General features: G+C 36.1%; 1 protein-coding gene across 5 annotated transcripts in view; it reads right to left on the bottom strand.

Moving 5' to 3' along the window:
• The window catches only part of DGKH (diacylglycerol kinase eta), a 153,649-nt gene that overhangs the window by 14,766 nt on the left and 112,781 nt on the right, over positions 1-26,102 (bottom strand). For 4 of the 5 annotated variants that reach the window (XM_021530816.3, XM_021530818.3, XM_021530819.3 and 1 more), the window contains 17 exons: positions 25,921-26,006; positions 24,388-24,487; positions 22,921-23,194; positions 22,357-22,485; positions 18,833-18,967; positions 16,928-17,045; positions 16,379-16,489; positions 16,124-16,220; positions 13,611-13,718; positions 10,632-10,745; positions 10,208-10,342; positions 8,969-9,135; positions 7,740-7,845; positions 6,806-6,898; positions 3,851-3,970; positions 3,342-3,450; positions 1,816-1,946 (listed from right to left, as the gene is read on the bottom strand). In XM_021530816.3, coding sequence (XP_021386491.2) covers positions 1,816-1,946; positions 3,342-3,450; positions 3,851-3,970; positions 6,806-6,898; positions 7,740-7,845; positions 8,969-9,135; positions 10,208-10,342; positions 10,632-10,745; positions 13,611-13,718; positions 16,124-16,220; positions 16,379-16,489; positions 16,928-17,045; positions 18,833-18,967; positions 22,357-22,485; positions 22,921-23,194; positions 24,388-24,487; positions 25,921-26,006 — 2,133 coding nt within the window. The remainder of the gene's footprint in view (positions 1-1,815; positions 1,947-3,341; positions 3,451-3,850; positions 3,971-6,805; positions 6,899-7,739; positions 7,846-8,968; positions 9,136-10,207; positions 10,343-10,631; positions 10,746-13,610; positions 13,719-16,123; positions 16,221-16,378; positions 16,490-16,927; positions 17,046-18,832; positions 18,968-22,356; positions 22,486-22,920; positions 23,195-24,387; positions 24,488-25,920; positions 26,007-26,102) is intronic. The other variant, XM_021530817.3, reaches the window with a different exon arrangement.

Here is a 26,102-nt window from a genome sequence, read left to right as displayed (position 1 = left end):
AGCCATGCCTGGCCAAAAACCCGCCTAGCTTATGAACAGCATTGATTTGGAAGCTCTCAGCATCTTCTAACGAGCGCATGGGGCGATTGTGGAGCGAGATTTTGGTTAGCTCAGGGCATGCCCTTGGCTGCTCTTGAAGAGCAACTCGTCCTGTGAGCCTCCAGGCAGCACTGCATAGAGGCTCTCTGCAGGCCCCATAAGACAAACCTTTAGCTATTTAATGGCACAGACCTTTGTGATAGGATTTTATCTACACTGAGCCAAAATGAGCCTTAGCAACAGGCCTAACAGGTTGACAGCTACCCTGCTGCAGATATTTACTTGGTTTAAGTGCCAGCCCACTGGGCATGGAGTGAAATTATGAGAAGTAAGGCATGGTCAGAAGCCATGTCCAGTTTACAGATCTTACCCACCATATTTTATTCCAACAAGTTGGACTTTTAAAATTTTCTTAACATTTCAGCAAGCCTATACATTTGTATGATGCTGAGTTTCTCAGTTGAATTTTAAGTTTGTTCAGCACTCATTTAAAACAGGGACTTGCAACATCCATCACTGGAACACTGTGGTGGATTGCTTGGACAGTCTTCTATTTCTAAAGTTTTGCAGGGAGGGACGTCCTGAAACTGTCCCTCCCTTGTCAGAAACTATCCTGAAAGAAAGGAATTTAACTTCCATGAAAAGAAGATTAGGCAATCTAATAACAAAGAGTAAAACAATACACAACAGCCAAACAGATTATCTCAAACAGCTATTTTCAGCAGCTGCTTTCTATTGCAACAGTCACACAATGGAAGCACTACCTTATAACATCAGGATTTCACACTATATAAAAAACTTTACATAAAATAACACAATTGTATGAAAATATTGTCTCAACCTGAAGACTACTGCACTGTGGCTAGAACCATGACTTGCACTCTAAATGTAAATGTTTGCAATTTATACAATATCCTATTTCCTCTCTTACATGCTAAAAGCAGTTGCAAAACCCATTACCAAGAACTCATTACTACCGAGTTCCTGGAAAAAGTCATTTAATGAATCCCCAAAGATATAGCCACCATTACATATAATGGATGCACTTAAGTCATTCTTGAAAAGGACCAGCAAGATCAAATAACAGCCTCAAACTGCTGGATAACGTTCCTCCCTGAAAAATTTATCTATCTGACCTCAGAGGAAAAAGGTTTTACAATTTAGCAGTTGAAATAAAATACTATTTTAAAAAAATCTACACAGCCAAAATCAGAGGTCGGTCACTGATGAGAAAACCTATTTTGACACACAAACACCAATGCCGTGTAAGCCAAATACTGCAATTTATTAAGCTACTTATCTCTCTCACATCCACTATATCAAATATATACACAATAAATCATGTGGAGCAGATCAGCCCCTGCAGGAGATAGATTCAAAATAATTATAACCACCATCAACTGACCCATACTGATAATGTTTAATGGCAACAGTGAACTCTTGAAGAAAATATCATTTTACACAGATGGCAGTAAGATATCAAATGTGCTTCTCCTATGCCTTCTGACATAAATTGCATCTACTGTATCATATCATTCTACATAAAGCTGAGAGGGGGGGAAAAATAAATTTTGGATAACACAGATATTCTTGGTTGTGAGTTGAAGTCAGTATTTCAGAAAGTCAGGCCCAAGGACAGCGCATATTAGTTTATTGCATATTTGCACAGTGTAAGCCAAGCTACAAGCAATGACAAGTGCAGGGAAAGAAGAAAAGTTGGTTGTTGTTTTGTCAAAGAAAATGGTCAATAGCAGAAAAGTAGCACAAAGGAAATACCTTAAGATCTCGCCTTTCCAGATGTAAAAGCTCAGAGCCTCGGATGTCATGGCTGATGAAGATTTCTTTGTACTCTCCCAAACTGAGCAGATCCAGCCAAGCAGCAACTTCATCTGTGCCCCATTTTTGAACTACCAAAGTTAAGAGCAAAACCCCCTTAATTTCTACATGCTCAAATGCATCACAAGCAAAGGTTAGGCCAAAGAGAGTGGAAAACAGAGTAGAATTGCCGTGCTAGCAAAGGGAAAGGTTAGAGGTGTCTTTTCCACAAAAACTGACAATTTCCTTTTTACATGCAGGTTACAGGTTAGCAGTTAACACAAGAAAGTATCTAAACAAAGTTGGGGTTCTTTGCTTTGCAGCCATGCTTTCAGCTTTACTCCAGTTTCTTCAGTAAAGCCTTTAAAACCTCAGGTCCCAACAAATTCACATTAAAGCAGCTCTAGGATCAGTGATGCAAAGTCTAATGTTGTTCTGCTTTATGCCATTAATTTATTAGTAGTCATCCAGGGAGAGGAGAAGCCTTCAAAAACTAATTAACATGTAAAATTAAAATAGCAACTGTACCTCAAATATAGCAATGGCAGCAAGCAAGTCCAGTTTTAATTAACAGATTCTAGTATTCTTAATTAAGACAAGAAATACTCCTTAAGCTACTGTGTTACACAGGCCACTAAGAAGCTCTCTGTAAAACATTGTTCTCTAAGGTTAGTTGCCCACATTAGTCCCATTAAGACCACATATATTAAAGAAATAGTTATGATACTTATTGCTATAATTTTGCAACTTCACTCAGTGCTGATCACTTTATAATGAAGAGAAATCTGATGTCTGATCTGAAACTTAGATCTGATCAACAACTGAAAGATTTTGTGATCAACTTTTCATTTAAAGAATAAAGACATAGAAACAGTTTTAGGACCACCTAATTACTGATTAAGTCCTGGACATAATCTTAAGGAAGTAAGCTCACAAATAAAATGGGAAGAGAGGAGGGTGGAGTTTGTTCAATTTCTAATTAAAAAATCAGTATTGAATATAATGATTTTTTGTTTGATCTGTCTTACTTACTTACTTTGTCTTACTTACTATAGCCCACCCAAAAATTAAGAATAACTGGTTAATAAAACCAGTATGATATAAGTTATTTCACACCTAAAACTAACCTGAAAAACCTGAATTGGAGTGTCACAGGGAAACAATGTGTTTACCCATGGCTTGTATGGCTATGAACAAATCAAATGTAACCACCAGCAAAGACACAGATCCTGTTGCATGATAAAACTTTTAAAGTCTTTTCACAGTAGTTCTTTGGTTCACTTGGGAGTATTGGGGTCCTACTGAATACTTTCTAAATGCACTGGAAGAAATATCCTAATGAAGATGCCAGTTAGCTCAGGTGCTTTACACTTTGATTTTAGTCTCAGGTAAGTCATGTCACCTCTCACTCATGTTACCAAAAAAATCACATAAAATCACATTTACTGCAAGTGCTACTACTTTTCTTGCAATTTCAAAACACATACCAGGCTGAGGGCTGGTCTTATGCTTCTGAATTTTTTCTTTTTTAAACTTTGGCACTATACGAAACACTGTACTTCTATTGTTTCTTTTAGCATAATCCAGAGGGGGATCCTGCATGAGAAAAGAGGCATGGTTACCTTTAATCAAGAGAAAACAACAGTTAAATTATATGCTTATGATGGTAATTCATAATTTATCTCATAAAGTAAGACCTAAATTTACTTCTGTAAAGAATAATGTTAGAATATAACTCTACATATGTTTGAATTATTAAATATAAATTAAAAATATATCTTTCATTTATTTATTTATCAATAAAAATATTTACATTCACAAAAGGGAATAAAGCACCAAAAAAAGCACTAAGCTTAGAATGTTGTTCATAGAAATGATCCAGCATCACTACTGAAAGTGCCACAAGTGATCATGAAAAACTGTAATTTACTTTTCCCTATCAAAAAAAAAAAATAATTAAGTTCAGTTAAAATCAGAATGTATTACTCAAACTTACCTCATCATCATTTGGTTGAAAAACATAATAAAGCCAAGGAATCTCAGCAAGTTTTCTCAACTCTATTTCCACACTGTGCAAAGCATCAGACAACAGTTCTTCATGGGGAGCTTCTAACTGCTGTTTATAAACAGGCCAGAAAAAATACTTTTAGTTTTAAAATAGAACTTTTCATTTCATGAGATTTAACATTTAAGTCTAAATATCTTGTAACTACACACAGACAGATGGCTACTTCATGGTGAGTGCCAACAAATGGTGAAGACAAATAATCTTCCGAAGTTAGACTTTCCCTGAGAGATGTGTGAGATCACCCTCATACGACATTTAGTATGAGAGATGATTGGTGCTCCTGAAATAAATCCAAAATAATAATTCTGGTATAGAAAGAATCAGCAATTCAAGGCAAATTCGCCTCTTACAATATCTTGGAAAATCTTATTTCCAGATAAAAATTCACACTATGAATGAAGAAATAAAAATAAAGGATTTTTTATTTTTTATTTTATTTTATTTTATTAAATTTTTTATATGACAATGTTTTATTTCAGTGAGTTTAGATAATATTATGCTGTTGAAATGAAACAGTCTGTCATACTTTTTTCTTAATGCATTTGAAAACTGTGCTCAGCTCCAGACTGGAAATGCTTTTTAAAATTAAAGAATAGACACAGTGTAATTGGAAAATATCTAGACAAAATATAGTATTTTTAATTTTTTCCAAACTGTATTCCAGCCATAAGCATCTGAGAGATTCCACAAATCAGGTTCATTGTTCTATCTTGAACAGCCTGGTCTCATAAAAGATGTCCCTGCTCCTGGCAGGGGAGTTGGAACTGGAAGATCTTTAAGGTCACATCCACCTCAAATCATTCTGTGATCCTATGTTATTATCATTTCACTAAAAATTGTATTTTACCATTTGTTGTGATTTAATGCTCCTACAGTTGTATGAATTTGTTAATCATAGGTCTTGCAGGAGGTGGAAGGAACCACAGACTTGTTTTATGTTTATTTACGTTTTTTTTCTCTACCTCAGGAGCTGTAAGAGCAAAACTCAATTGCCAGTAAATGGCAGCCAAAGAAGCAGCTTACCAAGCGTCCTCGTTTAGTTGCTGGCAAGGGTTTAACCAAATAGTATAAGCACCAAAGACATGAGTTTACTGCTCTCAAGAGCTTTGACCACAGGAAAGAGGGATGTGGGAGAAGTGAAGATGCCAAAAAATTCGAGCAAGATATGAAAGAATGTCTGTCATTGCCAGAGAAGGAATATCCTTAGAAGAACAGTTTATGATGGGAATGCTAATGCATCAAGCAACATCTTACACTTCAAGCAACATCTTACACATCTCTCTCTATTTTAATAGAATGAGGGACCAACATACAGGCAACTTCAGCATTTATAAAATACATGGCAATAAGGTTAACCAAGGTGCCTTGTTACTGTGACTGTGAAATACTCGTCTAAGCAAGCACAACGTCAAATGAGCACAATGGACACCTCTGGAATATTGTCTTGGTACCTTCCAAACAGCCTTTTTACTAAAAAAAGGGCCTGATGTAGCATCATGAAGACATTTGCACAACCATGATGAGAAGTAGAAGTACAACATGTAAAAATTCAGAAACAGAAAAATGAATCAAATTAAGCTTTGGAGCCTGAAACAAAGGCCCAGTTCAACAACACAATGAGATCAAAACCTGCTGCATAAAAAGTAATGTTTCAATGGGAAGGTTTCCATAATAACATTATTTCCAAACTGTCTCGATAAATTTCTCCAGTTCTAGTATGGCATCACGAACTTAAATGTTTTGTTCTAATTACTTCTGTAAAACAATTTTATTTTTTTTAATCTCTGTTTTAATTCCCTGCTAAATCTGAAATTTATGAGGTTAGCAATAGTAATTTCAAAAAAAAACCAGCAGGTGTTTTTTCGCTTTTCTTGGACAGAAATATCTAATGAAATTCCTTTTGAAAACACTGTAAAATAAAAAACATGTGAACCTGATCTTTGACTACTTCTATAACTTAAACAATTATTAGCCTTTAGACTATATTTACTTTTGGTTACTCTAAAATAGATTTATCACTTGTTTGTATGGTATGTGAACCTGCAGTAAGTATTATATCCTAAGTCAGCTAAATTAAAATATTCCTTTTAATATCAATTTATAATTAAAACACTTATATAAAAAAGCTAGTAATGAATCTGCTTTTGAATATACAGAAAATGTTACTGCTCCTACTGAGTATCTCCTTAATGTAAAACTGGATCAGCATAGAAAACCTGACATCTTTCTTCTCTTCACAATGTCAATAGACAAATTTTCTAATTATACATCCAGTTACAATTGTTGAGAAATCTTAATCATTTTAGGCACAAACACTTGCCAAAGATGTGAAGTCTTCAAATACCATTAGGGGTTTACTGAATATTTGCCAGTTAAAGATTATAAAATAACTCCTGACAGATATTAGAACAAGAGTGATATTTACTTGCCCAAATTAGGTCTGTAGAAGTTGATTGTATGAGTCTAAACATTTCTCACCGCAGGCTCCCCTTAAACTCTGAAAATGGTCACATAATAGTTCTCCAGAAGTTCTCTTAAATGCTGTATCTCCAGAAGACAAATAATTTTTTTCTAACATAGGCCTCCAAGACAGCTGAGTGTGAATCAGCCTCCCAAGGATACCTATTTTTCTCCACTGACTTAACAAGAAGAGTCCAAGCAATTATTTAGCTATCTGAGGTGACACAAGGTAGATGCCAGCCTTAGAGACGATTTCAAAACTCATTCTGATCCAACCACAAATGCAGTATAATCATCTCCTATCAACCTTGCAGAGCTTCTTGCAGTATGCCCTCACTTCGGCACCAATTTACAAAAGTCAGCAAAGAACAAATCACAGATGATCTGAATGAAGGAATAAAACCATGTGCTTTGTGACCTTACCAAAGGAACTCTTCCTACTAGCAGAGATTCTGTTTCATTGTGTAAGGCCTTCACATTGACAGCTATCTCCATGGCAGTGTTTCTGGTAAGGCTCTGGGGAATAAGAAGCATAAACATTCTTTGAAGTGAAGCAAGTCAGACTGAGATAAGTACTTCCACCTTACAGCACAGATCTTAAATGCCTTCTCCTAGGAGAAATACATCAGTTTAACTCTAAATTGACAACCTGTTCAGCACTGAGAATAGAAAGCAAAAATGTAGTATCTATTTGCTGTCTGTTCCTCAACTTCATTTAGTATGACATTAATACAACCCTGAAGATCATCAGGTGATCAGCCACCATATCAATCCACATATCACAAAGACCAGCAGAAAAGTTGTGAATTTAATTTAACAATGACTATTGACTTCAACTTTTCACCTTATCCTCAGCAGAAGCAAGCTACTAACCATACTTCAAGAAGCAAAGGTCAACTAACATATTTACCCTGTGTCAATTAGGTCAGATATGGACAGCCTTTAACTAATTAATCAGTTCTGGGTCCAATCCCAGAAAACACCCAGATTATCTACTGTGAAGAGAGAAACCAGAAAACTTACTTCCCCTCAGCCCCTTGCCTTCTCTGTATAGCACTTGGATAGCAATTAAGCATGAAAATTTCTGTGAAAGCATCCACAGAAATGACCTTTATGGTTGATCTGTTAGGTTGTATGACCTAACAGATCTGGTTCAGCCTCTGGCTGAACCCTCCACCCTCTCTGAGGATATGCCTGCACAGTACCAGGTAGGGAGGACACTGGAGAATGCAGAAACTGCATCTTCTGCCTTCTCATCCAACTTGTTTTCAAATGTGGACAGGGGACAGTCCCCATGCCACAAATTTATGCATCCAAATGTTATAGCTTGTCTATATAAAACTCTGTTCTTCTTTACCTCAGGAAACCTTGGGTTGGCTTTATTTAATGCATGTGAACATGCATTAACAGCATGAGCAAGCTCCTGCTCCAAGAGACCATGTACTTTTGCTGCTTCACAGATCCTACAAAAATATTTAAAAAGGAGAAAAATGTTTCTTAATTTCTTTAAAGAATGATTTTTGTGTACACAACTTCATCAGATGAGAAAATACACAAGAACATGTTTCACAAAAGACTTAGAAAATTATGGTCCTTTATAACAAAAATTGAAAGGCGAGGACTGCTTCAAGCAATATAGCACCTCATAGAAATTATATCCATCACATAGATTATTTATGATGCTGCAAAATACTGAGATATATTTATTTGTCTTAGAACACTAATGCTATATAAAAATGGACAAAAAAATGTTGGTCCTATTAATTCAAGCAAAACTCTAGAGGAAAATTCTAGCACACTGCAATAACTTACTTGAAATTATCTTAAAACCCCTTACACCTATTTCACAAGACATATCCTTCAGATATGACATGAAAATTGGCTGCAGTCATTTAAGCTTATGGGAGGTCCAACTGTAAGTACAACCTCCAGACCATCTCTAGAATGGTGAAGTTTTTAAGATGTCTTGGCTAAACTTCACTTTGGGTAATTGATAAACTAAATTATTTGTCTATGACTGCAGTATAAAGAGAGTATGTAGCCCTTCCTTTCTTACATTACTGCAGATTTTGATGCTAAAGATAATTAGTTGTTATGATAAAATGAATAGCAGCTTTATAGTTCTGATTTTAAAAAAAAGTTTGTATTTATCTCAGCCTATGTGAATGACTGCAGTGTCCATCCTGCTGACTTCTAGAGTTGACTTCTAAAGGGCTTTTTCCAATAAGTCCCAATTATATTTTTGCTTTAAAAGAGAAAAAGAGAAGCTTAAACTTTTGCAAAGAAGCTTTCCATTTTCCATTTCTGTTGCTACTTCAGAAAGTTAGTTTTTACAAGGAAAAAAAAAAAACCACTAAACCACATAAATAAAGTTTAAAAAATACATAGAAAAAGCACACAAAAAAGTTAAGCCTTAAAAATAAAATAAAATTTTTAAATTAGAAAAAAACCACTGACACAGCGGCAACAAAACTTTAATCAAAAACCAGGGAAAAAATGTACACTTCTAAGTCTCTGTACGGATTTTCATTGATAATTCAGTCAAAGTGTCTAGGTTGCCAGTCCAATTTATTAATTTTACTGTACCTGGTAATAAGTTCTTCTGCAGCTTGTGAGCACAACTGGATCTGTGCAACTTCTTCTTCTGTAGCCAACTCAACAGCTTGCTGAGGATACAAGGGAGATCGAATGACAGGTTTGCAGGAATCATACTTCTGTTTGTCCTCCCAAGACTTCAGGGTGTTTTCAAAGGCCTAATCAAAATGAGTTATACATTCAATTGACAGCACTTGAGAGTATTCTTTTTCACTAAAAAATTTAATTTTACATTTTACATAAATTTAAAATATATATTATTTTAGTTAAAATCAACTTAAAAAATAAACAGGTGCTTGATTTAATTTTATATAAATAATACTACCTGAATAAATAATAATTTTACACCTAAAGTTTTTAGATTTAGTATAGAGAGTAAGTAACTTCTGAAAGCTTGTTCTCTGTCTCCTCTCCATAATCTTCAAAATGTATCTTCCAAACAATAAGAACACAAAGACAGTAATAATGATTGGACTCAATGACCTCAAGAAGTATTTTCCAACCTAAATAATTCTAGAATTTTGTGATTCTTTAACGCAAGCACATTTTGTGTGAATAGCAAGATTGAAATTCAAAAATACAGAATTCAAATGTTAAACATGGTGGAGAAAAACCAAAATTTACTAAAATAGAGTTCAAATTCCACCTGAACTCCACCCTAAATTCAGGATCCAGCTAGTGGATGGAGAATTGAGGGGCAGTTGTACCTTTCACATGCTTGTCCTAGACAAGCATGAAGTCTCCAGTGGCTTTGTGAGTAGGTTGTACTTGTGTCTTTTCTGACTGAGACTGGCTCATAGGAGAGAGGTAGGATTGGTAGGACAGAGAAAGAAATCTACAGAAAGCTGTTCTGGAAAATGGACAGTATAGAACTTTGCTATTTATGCAACTGTACTAAAATTTCCAGTATGTGACTGTTATAACACACCTAGAGAAAAAGAAAGAAGCAGTAGAAGGGAGGGAGGGAGGAATAGATAAAATGTTGACCATACTTACTATATATTAATAGGAATATAGGATTAGCACTAATAAAACACAAAACTTTGCCACTTATGTAAAATAATAATTCTCTATCCAGCTCATTATAGAAATTATTTCACTGTAAGTAATTGTATGAATTATATAAATAGTAATAAAACATTTTTATAAGTACTGTTTTGTTTATGCTATAACTGAAATAAATTATTACAGCAACCAGTGTTAGCAATGGTAGTGCTTTCTGCAACATACTCTGTCTCGTGTTAGCATCTGAGCTCTGTTTTTATGGATGATCTTAATAACTCCCGGGGGCTGGATCCATGCCTCTCCATCGACTTGCACTGGAACCCCTTCATCACCAAGTATGGTGATCTTTACTGACCGGCACTGGAAAAGAACAAACATGTTATTTTACAGGGCAATAAATACTGGTGAGACTGACAGGCCACCTGTAATCTGTTGATTATAAGGAGCTGTGGCTTCTCTCCAGAACTGTCTCAGGAATTAAGCTCTCCTATACTTCATTCATCATTGAAGACAATTTTTTACCCACTAAAAGCAAAACAATGTCAGTGCTTTATTAATGTATAGGGTGGTGATCATCGAGAGTCCCGCTACTTGCCAGAATCCCCAGCTGATGCCAGCCATCCTGCATGCTTGCAAGTAAGCAACAAACCTGAGCTATCCTGTGGTGCTGCAGTTTGATGACTCTGGACACTGCCATCTGCATGCTGCCAAATACAGCAACAACTTCTAAGATCTTATCATCAAACGAAGGAGCTCCAAATATCTGTGAGGAAAAGAAAGCATTACATTTTGATTGCAAATCTAGTGCTTAGGTTGCAATGAAACACAGATTCATTTACAGATTTGTTTTCAACATTAAATGCTCTAAATTCTTTACTGCAGAATAACTATAATGTTTTTTCCAAAGTCATAGGAATAAGATACCCAAACAGGCAAATATTGTTTAAAACAGCAATACTGATACCATTTGAAGTATCTGGATGACAGGGCATATCCTTATATAGGAAAGATGGCCTGTTTCAGAATGCAAATTAAAAATTATTTTCAAGGCAAGATGAAAAGCCAATTGCAATCTCTGCTTGGGTAATGTACTTAAAATCTAAGAAGTTCTTGAAGGTAAATGCTTTCCCAGAAATGCTTATCTGTTTATATTCTGAATTCTTTGGAAACCAACATCTGAGTCGATGCTCTGCTTTGTTTAAGAGAGCTTTAACACTGAAGACAATCTTGTTTGTGCTGCCTAGAATTATCCACTGTTAACAAGAAAACCACTTCTGTAGGGAACAAATGTCCTGTGCAGCCGAGGTGCTGAATTTCCACAGGCTCACACAAAGCACAGGAAGTCTGGCCATTTGGTGTGCTGCCAGAGAATTCAGCCTCAGGCTGGACTTCAGCTGGGTCTGGCAGGTGATATCATGCTAAGGTCACTTGGAGCTTGGCCATTTCATCTTGATATGCAATAGGGAGCAATGAGGGAGAAAAATCAGCAGGAGAAATTACTCCAGTAAAAGTTTAATGGGTAGGGAGGTCACCTCTCTGAGCACTACTTGGACTCCCTCAGCTGGCACTTTAGGCAGAGTAAACTGCATCAGTAACACCTGAGACTAGACTGGAGAAAATCACAGTTTCTCTATCTGATTCTTTTTCCAGTTTCCATGGATTTTTTCCATTTTTCAAAGGAATATATGAACATCTTCAAAAGAACCAAGATCATGATTCTGCTGTTGACGAGAAAAAGAGTGCAGAGCTCTTGATCCAGGAACTGACATTTACAGGGCTAGTTCTGGTTAGTTCTAGTTGTACTTGTGCTAAGAAAAAGTAGTTGTAGAATTTCATTTATTTTATGTTGCCATTTCAGCAAAAGGACAGGAAACACTCAACTAAGTCTTCTGTGGTGTCTCTCCACCAGTAATATCTGTACTGAAAACCAATATCTTTTTTTCTCCTTTCTTTTCTTTTAAAGGCAAAACAATCTCTTTGGATAAACATTCAAACTGACTCCTTTCCTGTTGCAGGTCATGTTTCCAGCCTGTCTTCTGGACACCGAAATACCATGCCTTAACAAGCCATGCTCATGCCAGTCAGGGTGCAGATGTTCTGCCTGGTTCACTGCCAATGTTTCAGCAAGTCAGAGCTGTCCAGGTAATGTCTTCCATTTGTCCAGACAACCAAAACCAGCAGAACTTCAGACCACCACCACCACCAACTCTTGATGAAGAGTCATTCAAGACTGCACTAAAGCAGTGAATTATGCTCCTGGCTTTGTCCAGAACAAACATATCACTCTGCTGGCACATCTGCTCGCTAGAAGACTAATAATATCAGTAAAAATGCTCCAGGACACACACATTTGCTGTATACCAGTATAAAAGCTGGGACAGATCTTCTCTCTCACTGAGGCAGTACAGGGAGAAAAAAACCTCCTGAACAAGTGCTGAGGAAATGTTAGAGCAGCTTTCAAGTTCTGACTATGAACATGGATTATATATAAAAGCTTTAGATAAACATTGCCAAATATAAACAGAATTTCAATCCTCTGACATATAACAAAATTAAGAAAAGAACAGTAAAATATGTCTAAATTTATTTGTTTACTTTTACATATGTGTATATATATGTGCACATATATAAAACATATATTACATATGCAATTATATATGTATTATATAATATAAATGTGCAATTTTATATAATAGATATTACAATATGTTCTATTATGTTACATATGTTATATATAGGTATGTTTGTATGTATGCATTAAAAAATGAAAGGATAAAAAGTCACAAGAAACCTACAACCTTTTGGCAAAAGAGTCCTGGATTGTCTACATGAAAATCACAAGCCAGTTTGCAAGTACAGTTTTAGGTGATTCAGACATCACACACTAAATCAGGACATGCAGATTAGGATAATCTGCTAGTAATTACAGTTGGTGCACTGTGAGTGAAGTGGGTAGGGGCAGAAACAGGCTGTAAGGCATGTAAAGAACCTTATGGTGAAATGTTTCTTAGGAGTTGAAAGAAAGAAGGGGGAAAAGGTACCTGAAAGTATTTTAAAGGCTCACTGAAAATAATATCCAAAAATGAGTTTACTACCCCCACTAAATTATCAATCACTATATGCATCAGTCTTCACTTTCTGAATCACTATCCCTCACAGCAAAGCTGTTTGAAGAACAGGAGGAAAATTAAGATATAAACTTTGACTGATTATCCTGTCTACCTTGCTTGTTGGTAAACTATAGCAAACAGAATAATCTATGCTTTGAGAAACCTTATTTACAGGCATCTGTAAAACAATATAGAGATAAATTACTTGTGCCTCTGTTTATAAAATTAATTTCTAAAAATATCCATAGAGCCATTTAAAAAAAAAGTCATTATGCTTTATTATGAACATTTTGCTGAAATGGACATAACAGAAGACAATGGACAGTAAAAATTCATGGAATATATTTTCAATAAAAAAAAAACAGCAAGACAATAGAGCTTGAACTGAAACATCCTCCTCAAATAAGAGTTATTATCCAAACTATATACTACTACTATTAAAATCAAGTGAGAGGAGCAGTTCATTAAATTTCTTGCTGGTTTTGCCCAGAAGGTTAAGTCTATTTAATGCTACTTACATCATCTTCTTTGGTTCCTCCCCAGAAATTAGTCCCACCAGCATAGCTGGGAATGTTTAGCACAGCTATACCCTGCAGGCTTGGAAGGGGAATGTACTGTCCATCACACTGTAAGGGATAAAAGCTCCTTCAGTACATAAATAATACAATAAAGGTAATTAGTAAAGAGTAATTTTTAGCACATGAAGCTTCAACAGAGCTACCTCCATGCACTGAAGCGCCTCTAAAACAAACCTCTTCTTTCCAATCTTAGCACTGACTTTTGCAGAGGTGAAAAATATGTAGATTTACATGCTGCATTACCTACAAGCAGTGGTGCTCCATGAGTCTTAAAAGAAACATTTTCACATCCCTTTTATGAAATTTCTCATGCACTTTGACCTTGGTCTGTCCATCAAAGATTAAAAATCTTTTTGCAATAAGGTAACCAATCTCTCTGAGTGCACACAGTAAGATTGCCAAGGACATTACAAAAAGATTCATTTATACATTCAGGAACCAGTCTTCCATCCTATACCAGCATTCCCAAAATTGCAATTGCGACTTGTTATTTAGTCAAATCCATTTAAGCTAGGGGTGGGGAGGAGGGGGAGTGAGTGTCAAGAATATCCAAGAATATTTCTGGCATAGCCACAAACATGTGGTTAGCTGTCAGTGTCTGCATGTATTGTTGACTTCCTGTAAGAATAACTTCACTCTTGTCCCAGAAGTGCAAAGACAAATCTAGGACTGACCCCACAGGTGTCACCCTGGGAGATGGGAGTTGTTGATTTTGCAGTAAGAGGTGGCTCTTATTTCCAACCATCCAGTCTACTTCTTACTGCCTTACCTCCCAAAACAAATAAACAACTCCATGTCCTGCTCAACATGATCATGGCATGACATCAGTGTTACTTTTGACCAAGAGTAAGTTTACGGACATCAGTGAAATCACTCTTGGCTTACAGAGTACAACTGCCTGCAGGGGGAGGCACAGTGATCTCAAACCACTCCACTGGGAGTCAAAAGTGCAGCCCTGCAGCAGTGCCACAGGCATGGAATTGAAGCAAGTTAGAAACACAAGTCCCAGGTGTCACTTTATGGACCATGAAGTTGCAGGTCAAGCTGCCTTTAATGAAGGTTGCTAGATGACTGCACATTAACAGTCCACAGAAAGATCTTAAAATTATACAAATGAAAAAGAAAATCTAAATAAATAAGGACAAAATCTGTAGCATCTTTATCAGGAAGAGAAAGAGATGCAAAATATTTCCAGAATGTGCTTCGTGCTATCTTTTTGTGATTTAATCTTAGCAGAAAGACAGACTGTTACATTTTAATCAAGATGTGTCAGTATCCAAAATATGGTATGATATTAATAGATGCTGCACAGCAAAATAGATTTGTATTACAGTAGAAGTCTGCTTCTAGTGCCTGAATATGCAGACATATGCAAGACAACAGTAAATGTGAAATTTTTATTTGCTGACTTACTTACAGGAATATTTAAAAAAAAAATTATGGAAAGGTCAGCAATATTATTGAATCTTATTTGAATCCAATTCAAAAGATCCTTAAATTAGAATTCTATCTGCAGTATACATAACGTTCTCTCCTGGCATTATATTTGCTAACTACTGCATAATTCCTTGATAATTACTCAATCCTTAGCTAACAGCAATCTGTCACTACCAGACAAAATCCTCCTAAATCTCAGAGTGAGAAGAGCTCCAGTAACATAAAATTATTCTTTTAACTTAAAAAGTTACCCTCATATAAATATCTTAAACTTCTATATGAAATGTTAGCATGAAATAAGAAGTATATATGTTCTCTGTCAAAATCCACCTTAGATATTCTTTGGGTGAAAAGAACAGTAACCATCCTGTAGTCTTTTTCTGCATTTGGGAATCATTTATATCACCTTTAAGTTCCCATGTCGAAGACATATTTTATGTTAGAACTTAAAAGCCAAAAAAATAACTATGTTTAGACATGGAATTTGTTGTTGCTTTGATAATATCTTGCTTTTTTTTTGTGAATACTAGAGAAAGTCTCTACTGATGTAGCTGGGCTTCTTGTGATGCATATTCAGAATCCCCGCTCTTTTGTCAGTAATATTTTATTATTTGCAGCCTCTTCCTATATGTGTAGCTTTTAGAGACTTTAAATTGAACCTGAAGGATTAAGACTCCTTATCTCTTTTCTTCTTGTTATTTCATGGTCATTTCTGTGGTTGACCTTAAGACCTGGTCTATCTTTTGATACAGTGAACATTAAGAAATATATCCCACCTACACAATATATCATAATTTTTCAACACAGTAATTACAAAAACATAATTTTGTGATCTTAAAGTACTGACATTTTACTCCAAAACATGACTTGGAAGACCAACTTTTACACAGCACATCTTTACACAGTGCCATTGAGGTCAGCTTGGGTTGATGTAAGAACGATAACAGGGTTCAAAACTAAACACTAATTCTTCACTGCACATTGAGCAAGCAGCTCTCTCCATAAATAAAATTTACCTCAAGTTGAACTTTTTGTTCTAAGTTCTTGTAAGTTCTTTGCAATAGCTCTTTTGTGCCAAGAACTCCATACCACATCATGTTTTTCGTCCGACTTCTGAAAGCAGGCAAAACAAGATTCACATATTGATATACACATATTACTGTGTCTTGTATTTATAAAAAAAAAAAATAAGAAATTCATATAAAGGGGTAAAGGGAAAAGAAAAGAGTGGAAACATCTTGGCTCTGTTACTGACAGAGTAATTATATTACCTGCATTTTTCAGGGTGCTCTTCTCGCTTGTTATTAAATTCTAGTGAAATTTTTGCATCTAACCCAATTCCAAAGTAGTTGTTCATGACACATTTTTCTGAATAACCCTCCCTGTAAGAGGCAAAGAGAAAATCAGGTGTACATTTGTACAGAACCTGGATACACAAACATCTTTGACCAAAATTGTGATTGGTCACAAAACAGAGTAAGAACTAAAATACTTCAAGAGATCTTTCCTCTAAATCTTCCTCAGTAAATTGGTTTGGGCTGGAAAATCCAGCTCTGAAAGATTAGCATCCTCCTCCTCCAATTGAGCAAGGGATAAGTGAGCAAATGTCTCCCCTTATTTTCAGCTGCTGCTGCAAAAAATTGCACTGCTCATTAACTAACCCAGTACAATCCCACTTGTTTTCAGACATTGAGGACTACTGCCAAACGATGGCAAACAAGAACTTCATAATGCAAAAAAATAAGACGCTACAAAAAAGTAATAAGGATGCCCTTAGGGAAAGCAAAATAGTACATTTATAAAAAAAATATATTTCTTACAAGGAATCTGGATCCGGGTCAATAAACGGCGTAGCACCAAATGGATCGATGTTTGCTAGCAACATTTTGCTAATAATTGAACTTCCTGCAATGGAAGCAGCTAGACCAGCCCTTAAACCTGATTAGAAAAGAAAAAAAAAAAAAAAAAAAAGCAACAAAACAAGACAGAAAGAAAATAATAAAAAAAAATTGTATTTGATAAATAGACAAACATATAATATAAGCCACATTCTGAGAAACAAAATTTATTAAATCTGTACAGGGAAAAATTGTGATTCTATCTCAATTTTTACTACAACTGATTATCTTTTCAGGTCTTTGGCTTTCTTAAGCAGAAAGGCAGCTATGCTGCATTGTGGTGGCTCTCTCAGGTACCACCATGGAGAAAGAAAAAAAAAAACCAAAAAAAAATTTAGGGTTTCAGGCCAACACTTACTAGCTGGTATAGTAACCAAATGGGTGACCTAATATCCAAAAAGACTGCTAAAGCTTTTCATTCAGTTTAATCTTCATCTCCTAACTGTCCATGATTTTTCTTTTGTCCCATCCTTTGGAAGCATACATAAGGAATATTCTTACCATTTTTATAACTGGCAGAGCCATAGTTTAACTTAATTTGTGAAAAGATCATGGCCTCAACATGCCTACTTCGACTAATATTAATTTCACTCTACAAAACACTCTGTAATTCATGCAAACAAAGCAAAGTACTAACAGCTTTCACTTAAATCTGACTAAAGAAAAAACTAAGCTTGGTTCCACCATGTTTTAGCTATACTAATAAAGTTAATTAAAACAGAGTTTTACTAGTGTTCTCTAATATTAATTCCATTTGTAGCAGAACAGATAATTTTTCATCTGTCAATTGAATTTAGGTAAGAACAGTTTTCCAACTGTTTTACAGAGCAGCTTTGTGTGGTTTCAGTTATCCACTTCCAGAGAGATATCCACAGACAGTTCTTATTCAGAGAGTTGAACTTTACACAGCTTTGTCCCTCAGCCTCTTCATCCTAATGCATTGATTGGGATAAATGATAGAACAATTTGGGGGTACCTGTGGATGAAAACTTGGATGTGACCTGGCAATGTGAGCTTGTGGCCCAGAAAGTCAAACATGTCCTGGGCTGCATCCAAAGCAGCACGGCCAGCAGGGCAAGGGAGGGGATTCTGCCCCTCTGCTCTCTCTGGTGACATCCCACCTGCAGTGCTGCATCCAGCTCTGGGCTCCCCAATATAAGAAGGACATGGACATGCTGAACAAGTCCACTGAGGGCCCTAAAGGTGATCAAAGGGCTGGAGCACGTCTCCTGTGAAGAAAGGCTGAGAGAGCTAGGGTTGTTCAGCCTGGAGAGGAGAAGGCCCCAGGGAGAATTTATTGTGCCCTTTCAAAATATAGAGCAGGTTTTTACAAGAAAGATTGAGACCTTTCACCAGGGCCTGCAATGACAGGAGAAAGGGCAGTGGTTTTAAACTCAAATAGTATAGGTTTAGATTGGACAAAAGGAGGAAAATGTTTGGGATGAGGGTAATGAGACATGGGAATCAGTTGCCCAGAGAAGCTGTATAAGCCCCACTACTGCAAGCATCCAAGGTCAGGCTGAATGCTTTTCTGAGCATCCTGACCTAGTGAAAGGTGTCAATGCCCATGACAGAGCACTGTACTAGATCATCTTTAGAGGTCTCTTCCAACCCTAACCATTTGGCAGTTCTATGATCGTGAGTCTTACTTTTCACCCTCCGGAATGAAATGCAACATTTCTGCCACTTCTGGTGTTGTGCCAAATGATCAGAAATATTCTACATTTTTATGCATTTTCTCCTATACAGTATCACACTAAGATGTGTATGTCAGTTCAAATGAATTCAGGGCATGAAATAAAAGTCATTATTTGACAGCAAGCTTACCTGGGCAGATAATCCTCGTGTTAAGTACTGGGAGGTTTTCCTTGCTTGCTGCCAAAGCTGGAGCAGAGAAAGAACCTGTCTGAGAATGGATACCTCGGCTTGTACGTCTGTCAGGAGATCTTGGTGCAGTTTTAGCTGTGCAGAAAAAACAGAAGTAAGAACACTAATTAGACCTATTATGACATTACCAATACATAATTTTTACAGCCCTGAAAATACAACAGAAGCATTAATTTAATCTTGTACCACTCCATGACAAAAGTCCTTCTCCCTTACACCACAGTTTTTCTTCTAAATACAATAAGAAAACTCAGAAACAGATGAAGTGACAAACAGCAATTAGAATGAGCAAGTGTGCATGGCACTTCACATGACGAATTCCCAATTTATACTTCAAGCTAACAGCAGAAGTATTATATATATTAAATGCAAATATGTTAATAGAATGTATTATATCCATCTTAAAATGCAACAGTATTTAACACTGCAGTAAGCTTCTGATAAACATATTACTGAAATAATTAAATTTAAATTTAGATTTCATCTATGTTTACTTATAAGTATACACATATTATACAGTATATTATCATTTATAACAATTTTAATATAGGTAGTTCCATGGCCTGTAGGTTAGAAAATATTTCTCATCAACACCTACACTATTTTCTTCAGTCAGTTAAAATGGGCCCATGCCTGCATCAGATGCTGAAAAAAAATCACAAAAAACTCTGAAATCTTTATTTACAGCCAAACTAAAAACTGCAAGGAAAGAGAAAAAAGCCATGTTCACCTTTGTCTTCTGCATTTAGAGAGATTGTGGGGGGCATCAGTTTCCAATCATATTTTTTCACAGAAAAACTCAGAAAACAAACAAGCCAGCAATTTCCCCAAATAATTAACTTATTTATTAAAATTCTTTGGAAGCTGGATCAGTGAAACCTTGACAGGTATCAATGTTTAGTAGCTGTTATTGACAAAGGCTCAGGAAAAGGAAAGGGAAGAAAATCAAGGGGAAAGAGAAGATATTCACAAAGAGTAACTGGAAGCTCAGTGAGGCCAGTTATCCTTTGGCTGCCTCTGGAGGTGACAATGAAGGATCGGCTTTGCAGAGGGCTGACCTGGGGTGCAGTCATTTACTTTCCTGGCAGAACTGGTTTCATGCAGTCTCAGAGAATATGCCAGTGCCTGCTTCAGCCTGAGGAAGTTAATCTTTGTGCAATTCACCCCCATCAGACACCGGTACCCCAAGGAAAAAAGTTTGGGTATTACCAAATGCTTTGTTACAGCATTTCCATGCGCATGTAGAAAACTCTGGCACAACAGATGGTCACAGACAGACACTACTTGGCTATCTCTGCTCCAAATTATCTCACATGTTAAAACTACTTCAGCTTAGGACAACACCAAACTTTACCATCTGAAGAAGCTCAGAACAAAAAAAAATAAATTATTTCAAGATAATGTGATTTTTCCTCTCAAAAGATGAAAACTAATACAGCAAAAATAGAATTAGTAGGACTAGCACCAAGACAACAGCAGGGAAACAGCACCAGGAATGTGGTGGGAAGCATAGAATGCATCCTTTTCAGTGGCAGGAGTGAGACAAATCAGGTCATGTCAATCATAACTTAGCCTAAGAGTAACATGGGTGTACTGTATGAAGATACTAATGGAAAGAAAATGTTGAGTGGGAAAATCTAGAGATAAAAGGAATAACTAGAACAAGAGTTTAGACATTGTGTTCACATCACTTCAGGCCAGGATTTGCCCATTGACAGGAATTTTTTAAAGTTATGATAATCTAACATAGAACTGTAAGTGGAATGGCAAATTCTTCACTTTCTTGAATCCATGAGTAAGATGACACACCTTTCTGAATGACTTGCTGGAGTCAAACAGAAATTATTATACGCAAGACAAGGAAAAGTGGGTAAATTTTTCTGGATTGTTTTATATTAAAGGACTGACCAAGTGGACTAAAAGTCATCTCCTTCTGACTTTAACAGCTGCATAACAGCCACAGCATTTTTCACAAAATGCTACAACATTGCATGGTAGCAATACAACACATTGATATGTATAAATGCATGAGAAAACACTGTAATAATGTGAAAAAAAAAAAGTAATAAAACCAGCAAGTGACATCTAACAAGAGTCATTAAATATTTAGATGAATGTATTAACATAAGAAAAAATATTATCTTCATCAAATGACCAGGAAGATCCTTGGAGGGTAAAATATAATACTTAGAAGAAAATTTACATTCATTTTTCATAATACTACTGAAAAATTCACAACACTGTTCACACAGTCTGTTCTCTCTGTACTTGCAAACAAGGCAGTTGTATTAAATAGGAAAATCAGCAGAGCAGCTGTTCTTTATTTGACAGATGAGACTCACGGGAATAACTGCAATAAAGATAAACTTTTGCTGTGAATGCTCTGATAAAAACAACAGAGCCCTAATGAGTAAAACTGATGTTTCAGTGCAGATAATTGAATTCATGTTCCATGCTTTGTCCCTAAACATTTATCGTCCAGTGACAGCATTAATATGCACTCTATTCCACACACATAAGAATAATACAGCTCCCCATTAGATGCAGAAATTATACCATCAAGAAACAAGGAGTTCAATAAATTTCTAGACCTCAAATCTTTATTATACAGTTATGGCAGTAGGATTGGATAATTTGTAGGGCTAGCATCCTCTATCGGCTGCTACTGAAAAGGGACAACCAAAAGGCATTGATTCCTATACCTAAGAGAAAATAAAACTGACCAGTGAAGAGACAATCACTGGAGAAAGCCTGATGTGTTTCTGGAGAAACCGTGAGATCCTGGGTCAACAGCCCAGTGTCTCATTTCCAAAGTAGGACTTACAGACACAGCAGCAGCTTCAGAGCAGAGCCTTGTGAGGACAATTTTTGAGGATTTTAGTGTGGGTTGGGGTGAAAAAAGGAGATGCAAATCCCAAAATACTTCTCTCATTTTAACCCAAGAAGTTGCTCACCAAGCATCTAGAGGATCAACTTTGATACCACCAGCTACCATTGTTTCTCTATGACTCACAGATCATCTTGTGGCCTCACCAGGAGTGTATCATTGTCCATTTTGATAATATAGAAAAGACTGAAATTTCCACTGCTAAGATGCAGCTTTCCAAAAATTTCTATGTAGCTTGAGAATCTCAGTCTACAACTGAGACATGCTATTGCCACCATCACCGAGGCTCTAGTCTTTGCTCAGGTTCATGTAGAAAGGTGAGTGTAAACACTGGATTAAATTCAGGCATTTCTCTCCCTAACAAGTGCCTTCTCAACTTTGTAAATGCATTCCACAAGACTGTTCATCTATTATTTCCCAGATTTTCCACTTAACTTTTATTTATTTAAATCTATTAGAATTTGTGATTAGTTTCCAGTCAAACAGGATGCTAGTATTTCTAATTACAGAACTAACTATGCTCCAAATACAACTAAAAGGAGATGGAATATTTCTATTTCATTCCTAAATTACTCACTTGATGGAGACTCAAGTTCCTTTGTATCTTCCTCTTTTTCCTCTTCTTTGGATTCATCCAATTCTTTGCTGTACTCTACTGGAGATTGGTTCACTTGTTCTTCACTATGAGCATTCTGCTCATCCACAACTGTTATTAAGAGAAAAGTCAAAGTTTCAAGGATTCTAAAGAAAAACTGCATACATTGAAATAACCACTTTTTTATAGCTTTTAGTTTTAAAATATCAACAAAAGATTTCTACTGTCAATTCAGTGAAAAAGTCAGCCAGTTCTTTACCAGCTGATAAAGATTTGCTGTCATTTTGTGGAGGCTAATAGTTAAAAGAAACGCTTCTTATATGTGCACACACATATACAGAAAAGTAGTCACACCTGCAGAGTCATCAACATTCAAACAAGCTGCATTTCTTTTCCTTGCAGCTTGTAATAAGCACATAATATTATCTATGTAAGAATATAGGAATCAAATTTTATAATGAAAACTTATTCCAGTTAGACAAACAAACAGACATCATTATCCTATCCTATTCTACCAGTCTGGATCAAAATGTTGCTGATGTGCACCTTTTTCTGCTTGTTCAATGATCTGCCTCACAGCCTTCTTTAAGCTGTTTGCTCGGAGCATTAACTGTTGCCTTGGTTTGAAGAGCTTCTGGGAAGACTTTGAGACACACTCTGCTAATTGCTCTTTACTTTCAGACAAGGATTCTTCACTTGAGAACTCCTCTGGTTCTTCTTCCACAATGGGGGGAGCAATGCCTGGGAGAATGGGAGCAGCCTGGGCTTCTGTGTGAAGAGCCTGGAGCAATAGGTCCAGCTTTTCATTTAGCTCTGAGCACTAAGACAAAGTGGAAAAGACACACACACAGTAAAAGAAGTTCCACAGTGAACATGTGAATATTTTCAGGAAATATAGTACTAGATTACATTTGAAACTGCAGGTGTCATCAGTGTCTATGTAATTCCTTGTGCAAAATCCAAAACAAGGTTCAGTGTTTCAGAATATCAGATTATGAGTGGGTCTGCATGGGCTTTTTGCAGACCCTGTGACATTCACTCAGATTAGAGCAATTATAATACAAACCCCCTACACTTAGATTCAAAAAATACTCCATGCTAAACTCAGCCTGCCCCATAACTGTATGGATTGCATCGTACCCCTCTCCCAATGACTTGCAGCACAGAAAACCACCAGAGGTTTGCCCATACATGTTTTTTCAGGACCCCAATTTTGAGAGGTATCTATCAGCTGTTAGACTGAGACACATGGGGTTTTTTTTGCAATACAACTGTATATTTTAGCAAGTGAGTTGTCACAGAGCAAATGGCTCAATCCAGAATCAGACTCTGTCAAATGCCTCTCCGCCGGACTAAGTAACTGTTCTCTCTAGGTACACAGGAAAAGAAAGGATTTTCTGTGCCTAAGAGAAAGAAAACACTCTCTGGCCTTGGATCAGTTAAAAACTAATTTTCTAAAATGTGCACCAGATAGAAACGTGAACCACAAATTGCCACTTAGAAAGTACATTTTCTGACTCTGGATTGCCAAGGATTTTGCTTTCTTCTTTTCAGCTCATGTAAATTTTGTATCTCATACCAAATCCTTCTGTTGTTTTCTTTCCCAATGTTTTTGCAACATGAGCTCTGTATTTTGCAGCTTAAACCACTATTTTTAACATTGTGGTCTATCTCCCCTTCATTCTTGCAGCATACTCTTCATTATCCCATTGTTTTCCTGTAGCTAACTTAATCCCTAGAAGTATAACTAATGCAAAAAGAAATCCTTTTATCTCTATGTATGGTACCATGAACTTTATCCTTTATGAAGAAAGAAAGTGTAAACAGTTTAAAGAGATTTCAGAGTTTAAAGGTGGTTTGGAAATAATTAACCCTATGCAATAAAAAGAGAAGAATTTTGAACCCATTGGCTGAAATAAAAGCCAAACTAGAGCAATGTGAAAATTAAACATCCATGAGCTATAAACCTTAAGAACCCAACAACTTTAAACCTGAATGTAGTCATAGTCTTACTTTAATGGCCATGGCATCAGCTTCCTCCGCATTTTCCATTGGTTTTTCATAAGTCTTCCCTATTTTGGCAACAAAATCCTTTACAGTTTCACATAATATTCTTCAGGTAAAAAAAAGGAGAGGGAAGAAATCAAATGAAATTAAATATATATGTTTTGAATATTTAATTCTTATGGCAATTTATTTATATGCACACTCCTATGAATCATTCTTACTGGAAACTGAACTCCATGATTATACTTGCAAATCAGATGACACTCTTTTCCATAGCTTCCAAAATTGAACTGATAAGCTTTAAAACAAAGCATATCAGCTTTTTCACTTAACCCTTGGCACACTTTATATCTCAGCCTCTTATCTGAAATAAACATGACTGATTTTATCCACTCCCTTGCTTGTATACCTTCCCTAGGAGAAAACTTAGCAAACTTGCATTCCCTTTGGTAACTTCAAACGCAGTCTTGAAATTCACATGCAAAGTTGGAACTGAAAAATGATGGAGAAAATCTACTGACTTTAAGGAAGCACTTCTTAGATGAAAGCATATGGCCACACACATCCCATTGCACAGCTCATGCTTTTGAAGCATATCTGCACAAATTACAGTGGCTGCAACGAATTTTCACTGCATAAATCCAAAAAAGACTTGGTTCTTGTTAATGGTTCTTGTTACTGGTTCTTAGTCACTGCAGACAGACAGCAAACTTACTAATGAGGTGAGGATAATTACTTACTACTGTTCATTTTGGTGTATTTTTCTGATAAATTAAACAGATTTAACGAGGTACAGCACCAATTTAGAATCTGGAGTTAATAATATCCTGCAGTTTAATTTTCTACATGTGCTATGTATAGTTTAAAAATAAAATTTTGTTAGCTTGCTTTCATGAGAAAAAAAAAGGTGTGATGACATTCAGAGGTATTTTTAAAGATTCTATGACTGGTCTTTTGCATATTGCAAAACATAAGATTTTTTTTTTCATAGAGAAGGTATACACAGAACAGTTCTGATTTCAGATTATGCCCATGATTTGTCAAATTTATCTCATTTCAAAATGTTTCAGTTTGGGGAAAAAATCCCATTAATGTCCTAGATCAGCATTGAACTAAGGGCTACAACAAAGCTACCTAAGTTAAAGCTCTGCTTCATACTGGTGAAATTGTTTGTCCTCTAAATATATGCTTTACAAAAAATAGCCAGAAGAAATGCAGTGTGAAGGAGATCACATCTATGCATTAGTAACAGTAAGTTTTAACAGTAAGCCGTGCACTGATTTGGAATGATTTAACAACATTTTACATAGATATTGTGCAATTACTTTTTAAATTTAGTATTAAGCCATCCATTACAACTGTACCATCTAAAAATTTTGCAGAAAAGAACATCCACTCTAAAATATATAAATCAAGATATATTAAGCCAAGCCAGTTGGCCATCCATAAGAAAATCAGGCTTAGACAGAATGCTATTATGGTGATGATGTTACACAAGGAATTTATCCCCCACATAGTACATAAAGCTGATTGACTCACTTGGCAGAGGATATGACAACTGAATGCTGATCAGAATTGAGAATTTTTGCAAGATGAGCAGCAACTGAATCCTCATAAGCAGATATCTGAAAATAGAGAGAAAAGAATCTTCAATTTCCATACATTCCAGCAGTTTAACACCAAGTAGTGAGTTTAAACACCACAAAAATAGCAGGATTTCC

Source organism: Lonchura striata, chromosome 2 (assembly GCF_046129695.1).
Source record: "Lonchura striata isolate bLonStr1 chromosome 2, bLonStr1.mat, whole genome shotgun sequence".
NCBI classification, from domain to species: Eukaryota; Metazoa; Chordata; class Aves; order Passeriformes; family Estrildidae; genus Lonchura; species Lonchura striata.
This window is presented reverse-complemented; position numbering and strand designations above follow the sequence as displayed.